The sequence below is a fragment of the Macadamia integrifolia genome, chromosome 6, assembly GCF_013358625.1.
Source record: "Macadamia integrifolia cultivar HAES 741 chromosome 6, SCU_Mint_v3, whole genome shotgun sequence".
NCBI lineage: Eukaryota > Viridiplantae > Streptophyta > Magnoliopsida > Proteales > Proteaceae > Macadamia > Macadamia integrifolia.
Genome location: NC_056562.1, coordinates 18,396,478 through 18,402,422, shown reverse-complemented (window position 1 = coordinate 18,402,422; position 5,945 = coordinate 18,396,478). Strand labels below are relative to the sequence as shown.

Sequence of the window (5,945 nt, the reverse complement as noted above, 5' to 3'; positions counted from 1 at the left end):
CCACAAACTGTTCTTGTAGAATCAGGGTTTTCTTCAAGGAGGACTGCACCCCAGTGTGTATCACTAGCATCTGTTTGGAGAATCCTACGACCATCAGAAGGAATTTGTAAACAGGGAAGTCTTGTAGATAACTGCTTCAAAGCATGAATAGCTGCAGAATGTTCAGAAGACCAGAGAGGAGCATTCTTTCTCAAGAGTTGATGAAGAACAGATGTATGTCTGATTTGTTGAGGAAGAAACTCAGTCATGTAATTGACTATACCAAGGAATTGTTGGACCTGATGTTTTGTTAGAGGACCATCAGGAAATTGCTGTAGAGAAGTAGCAATATGCGGTTGAAGTTCATAGGTTCCTTTGGTAATAGTGACTCCAAGAAAATCAATGGTTGAAACACCAATCTGCATTTTCTTTGGGGAGAGCATGATTCCATAGTCTTGAACAAGCTGATGGAAGTGCTGAAGGAGACGTAAATGTTCATCCTGTGTAGATGAAAACAGAAGAATGCCATCAATATAAATCAGGGCATGCTCTTGAATGGGAGCAAAGATCTGCATCATGGCACGCTGAAATATTGATGGGGCCGTCTTCAAGCCGAATGGCATAACTGTCCACTGTAAGTGATAACCAGGGACACAAAAGGTTGTTTTTGGTCTATCATCAGGAATGATACCAAGTTGCCAAAAACCTGCTTTGAGGTCGAACTTGGAGAAGACAGTTGCTGAAGATAACTGAAGTAACAGAGCCGGACGATTTGGTAATGGGAATTTATCATCAGCCAAGAAAAAGTTTAAAGGCCGATAATTAATCACCATTCTCATTTTTCCACGGATCTGTTCTGTTCTTTTGTTTACATAGAACGCCTGACATGCCCAGGGAGACACAGTGGATTCAAGCAATCCTTGAGCTTGTAGTTGGCTAAGTTCTTGGACTACAAGTATCAAATGTTCAGGGGGCATTCCAGGATGACTGGCTTTTGTTGGATTAACATCTTCATTCTTCTTAAAAGGTAAGGAGATGAAGAACTTTGAATTCTGCCAGAGGGGATGAGAGCACTTAGTTAGGAACTCTATGTGAGAGTCTGCACAAGAGGTCTGCAGAAGTTTTCCTTTAAATTCATCAAACAATGTAGGACCTGTTCCTGCAAGAAATATGTTAGAAAAAGGGGACCAGGGGAGAAGTTGTTGTTTATATACAAGACCTTGGGGAGTCCATTTAAGGGGAAGATGACTCAGGACATCAAAACCAATAATAAGATCTTTACCAGGACACTGGGATCCTAACATAACATGGGTGAAGGAAAGGGTTGCAAGAAGTTGAATTTTAATGGGTTTTTTAGTAACTAGGGTGATGTAGAAGGTTTCACCATTAGCTGCTAAAAATGGTAGAGGAGGGACTTGAGGTTTCCAGAAATGGTTTGGAAGAACTTTAGGGGACAAAATGGGTGTTGCAGCACCGGTATCAAGAAATGCTATCAGATGAACTGGTTTAGCATATGGTTCAGGGATAAGGGTTACTGCGGCATGGGGTAAGGTAATAGACTGACAAGGAAGAGGTGTTGGGAGTTGTCTAGGGGGAAGGAAAGGAATAACCTGGTAGAGGGGATCTGATTCCTCGGACTCGGAGAAGGAAGACTCTGGGTCTGAGTCTGTGAGGTGTTGGGGATCAACCTCGTTTGGGTAATCAATAGCAAAGAGGGAGAGGTCAGTAGGCTCTGCATCTAAGGAATACAGAGATTCAAGGTCAGCATCTGGTAGATCATCATGATGGAGAGAGGCAAGCATATGGAGCACTTTGTCTTTCTTACTGCGGTTCGGACAAGATTTTATAAAATGTCCATCTTTTCCACAAATGAAGCAAGAAGTATTCTTGGATTTCCCACGAAATTATTTTTTCCGAAGGAATTTCCACTGAGGCTTAAACCGTTTAAACCGAGAAGGCTTAAAAGGAAACCGTTTCTTGTGTTTTCTGGAAGAGTGAAAGAACTGCTTATGATGGAACTGCTTCTTTGTAGGACAATCACAGTTGTGATCGGAACCTTTACACTTGATCTTCATCCAGGAAGTGTCACAAGCGGAGGACACCTTGTCAGATTTTGATTGTAGTTCCTTCCAGATTTTCTTGACATTACAGAGTTTGTCAAGGGCTGTGAGAGCAAAACTGTATAAGGAGCCGATGCTGCAAGAAGCTAGAGCAATGTTCTGGTTTCGGAGAAACTGCAGAGTATCAGCACCAAGAGGATCTGGAAGTGAGTTCAAGAAGATCTGCTTAAGGTTCTCATTATCAAGGCTGCCAATCTTATGGAATCTGTCTGTCATTCGAACATAGTGTTTGTCAAGATCTGGACGAGCTAGAGAACAACACTTAAGCTGTAAAAACTCTTCACGAGCTTTTGTAATATCATTCGAGACAGGACCAAGGAATTCTTGATATAAGACTGTGACGAATTGACCTTCAGGAAGTTGAACAAGTTGTAATTGTCTATAGCCACCAAGGGCTAAATACCATTCCCTGAGTTTTCCTTGTAGACGGGCAACAAATTTTGTCAGAACACTGACTGATGTAGCACCTTCTTGGAGAAGTTCAGCATTAATCCAGGCATGGAAATCAGCAAACTTGGATGCCCATTTAGATACAGGGCCATCATCCAGGGTAAAGAACTGTTTAGGGTCTTGGTTGGAAAACGGAGCATATGTTGGAGGGGCTGTGGTGCAAGTTCAGGATTATGGACCATAGGGTCATCCTGATCACCATCCAACTCATCAACAGTAGGAGGAGCAAGATAAGGAGCAGGGGGATCTTGGCCTGTGTTCATGAAAGAAGGGACAGGTGTTAGGTCATGGAGAGCTAAGGTGGTGAGAAGATCTGTGAGGACATCATCACCAGAAAGGGTTATGGCACCTATAGGAGGATATTTGGGCTTGGTTCGGGGAGGAGAAGGTGAAGGTGAAGGTGATGGATAGGTAGAAATAGGTGGTGAGGGTGCAGGATAAGTAACAGCCATAGGATATGGTTGAAACTGTGGAGGAGAAGGTTTATCCAAAGTTGGGTTTGATATTGGATATTTTTGTTTTTGTTGCTGTTGCCTGGGGTTCAGATTACGTTGCTGACGCTGTAGTGCCTTTAATTCTTCAAGTGGGAAGGATCTCTGGGAAGCAACTACTGGAGGAGCCGGTATAGTGTACATGGCAAATGGATCTTGAGGAGGCAGACTGGGAACTGTCAAAGGAAGAGGCTACTGTCGACTGGATGTTGCTGCTTGAGGTGGAGCCTGTTGTAAACTATGCAACTGAGCTTCAAGAAACCGCAGGTGTTTCTCTTTTTGTCCAATAAGGGCAAAGACCTGAGCGGTATCAGCAGTCGAGGAAGCAATACCAGCAAGTTTAGTATGAACTTGATCCATCTCAGCTTTAAGAGATTGTAAAAGCTGAGAATGCCAGCCAACAGTACTATGAGTGTGCTGGGTAGAAGTAAGGATACGTTCAAGGTACTGGTTTTGGACAATGGCATTTTCATTTTGCCAATTGAGGGCTGCTTCAGCCGGAGAGATTTCTTTTGGTTGTCCAGTGGGTAGGATAGGAGGTTTAACCTTCCAGACATGACGTACACCATAAGAATCAGGACCATAATCAGTAGGACCAGGAAAATTCTTCACTGGGGAAGAAGAAGAGGATCCTGGCGCATACATGCAACAAGGAGGAACCATGGGAGATGGGGGCTTAGGTTGTGACGAAGGTTTACAAACTGGAGTAGGAGGTGGAACATAAGGAGGTTCCTGTGGAGGATTACCGTATTTGACCATAAAGGGATAACGGGCTTCAGTGCTTAAGGGCCCAACAGTATTATCTCATTGTTTGATGAATTTAAAGGAAAACTTCTGCAGACCTCTTGTGCAGACTCTCACACAGAGTTCCTAACTAAGTACTCTCATCCCCTCTGGCAGAATTCAAAGTTCTTCATCTCCTTACCTTTTAAGAAGAATGAAGATGTTAATCCAACAAAAGCCAGTCATCCTGGAATGCCCCCTAAACATTTGATACTTGCAGTCCAAGAACTTAGCCAACTACAAGCTCAAGGATTGCTTGAATCCACTGTGTCTCCCTGGGCATGTCAGGCATTCTATGTAAACAAAAGAACAGAACAGATCCGTGGAAAAATGAGAATGGTGATTAATTATCGGCCTTTAAACTTTTTCCTGGCTGATGATAAATTCCCATTACCAACTCGTCCGGCTCTGTTACTTCAGTTATCTTCAGCAACTGTCTTCTCCAAGTTCGACCTCAAAGCAGGTTTTTGGCAACTTGGTATCATTCCTGATGATAGACCAAAAATAGCCTTTTGTGTCCCTGGTTATCACTTACAGTGGACAGTTATGCCATTCGGCTTGAAGACGGCCCCATCAATATTTCAGCGTGCCATGATGCAGATCTTTGCTCCCATTCAAGAGCATGCCCTGATTTATATTGATGACATTCTTCTGTTTTCATCTACACAGGATGAACATTTACGTCTCCTTCAGCACTTCCATCAGCTTGTTCAATACTATGGAATCATGCTCTCCCCAAAGAAAATGCAGATTGGTGTTTCAACCATTGATTTTCTTGGAGTCACTATTACCAAAGGAACCTATGAACTTCAACCGCATATTGCTACTTCTCTACAGCAATTTCCCGATGGTCCTCTAACAAAACATCAGGTCCAACAATTCCTTGGTATAGTCAATTACATGATTGAGTTTCTTCCTCAACAAATCAGACATACATCTGTTCTTCATCAACTCTTGAGAAAGAATGCTCCTCTCTGGTCTTCTGAACATTCTGCAGCTATTCATGCTTTGAAGCAGTTATCTACAAGACTTCCCTGGTTACAAATTCCTTCTGATGGTCGTAGGATTCTCCAAACAGATGCTAGTGATACACACTGGGGTGCAGTCCTCCTTGAAGAAAACCCTGATTCTACAAGAACAGTTTGTGGTTACAAGAGTGGCTCATTCAAAACCTCTGAAGCCCATTATCACTCCACATTTAAGGAAATTCTTGCAGTCAGACGAGGCATTGAGAAATTCCAGTTTCATCTCATTGGACACAGGTTCCTCATCGAACTGGACATGTCAAGCTTTCCCTGAATGCTTGAATTCCGACAGAAACAGCTTCCTAATGATCAACTGCTCCGATGGGCTCAATGGTTCTCAAAGTGGTCCTTTGATATCAAACACATCAAAGGAAAAGAAAATGTCTTGGCAGACTTCCTTTCCCGACCTACCTCTACCTTTTCGATCATCCCACTCCTATACCCTTTAACCCCAGGAGCGTCATCTTCTTCCTCCTCAGCCACACCACAACCTTCACCCGGTCATAACCTCAGTTGTGATATCCCTCCTCACCTTCCTCCTGAAATCCGTCATACCTTAACTTACAAAGCCATCCTTACCTACAGCAAGCTCACAGCCATCCAGCTTCTTAGAATAGCCCTTCGACAAGAAGGTCTCTTTCTTGCTGGCTCCTCTTGCCATCCAGACTTCCCTTATCTCACAGTCTTCACCTTCAATTCCTCGTATGACTTACAGGAATTACCCCTCATATATAAATGCATGTTCTGGCATTTATGTACTGCCTACTCCATAGCCATCAGTTTTCCCCTTCAAGCTATCCAAATGATGTGCTTCCAATGGTGTAGTCCAATTCAACCCCATCGTCCTAACCTCCCAATTTTCCAGTTTCTACAGCTCTTTGCTCCTATGGAAACTTGGTTGAACCTTTTCACCTCTCTTCTCCCTCAAGATGATTCCCCTGACATACCTATGCACCATACCATTATCCTTTTCCATAGACCTCCAGCAGTCCTCCAAATCACTGACCCTCCACATACCCTACACCCCTGCCATGTCATTACTTACACAACAGACTATCATGTGTATGGAACAAAGCCCTATACTCTCTTCATCAATC

The 5,945-nt window shown here is 43.3% G+C and overlaps 1 protein-coding gene across 1 annotated transcript; it reads left to right on the top strand.

The window, feature by feature from the left end:
- Positions 1 to 3,189: 3,189 nt before the first annotated feature.
- On the top strand, positions 3,190 to 5,122 carry LOC122082100. Its single transcript, XM_042649589.1, has 2 exons — positions 3,190 to 3,307; positions 4,821 to 5,122. Exons 1-2 carry the CDS (start codon positions 3,190 to 3,192, stop codon positions 5,120 to 5,122), a joined length of 420 nt encoding a protein of 139 aa, XP_042505523.1.
- Positions 5,123 to 5,945: the final 823 nt, after the last annotated feature.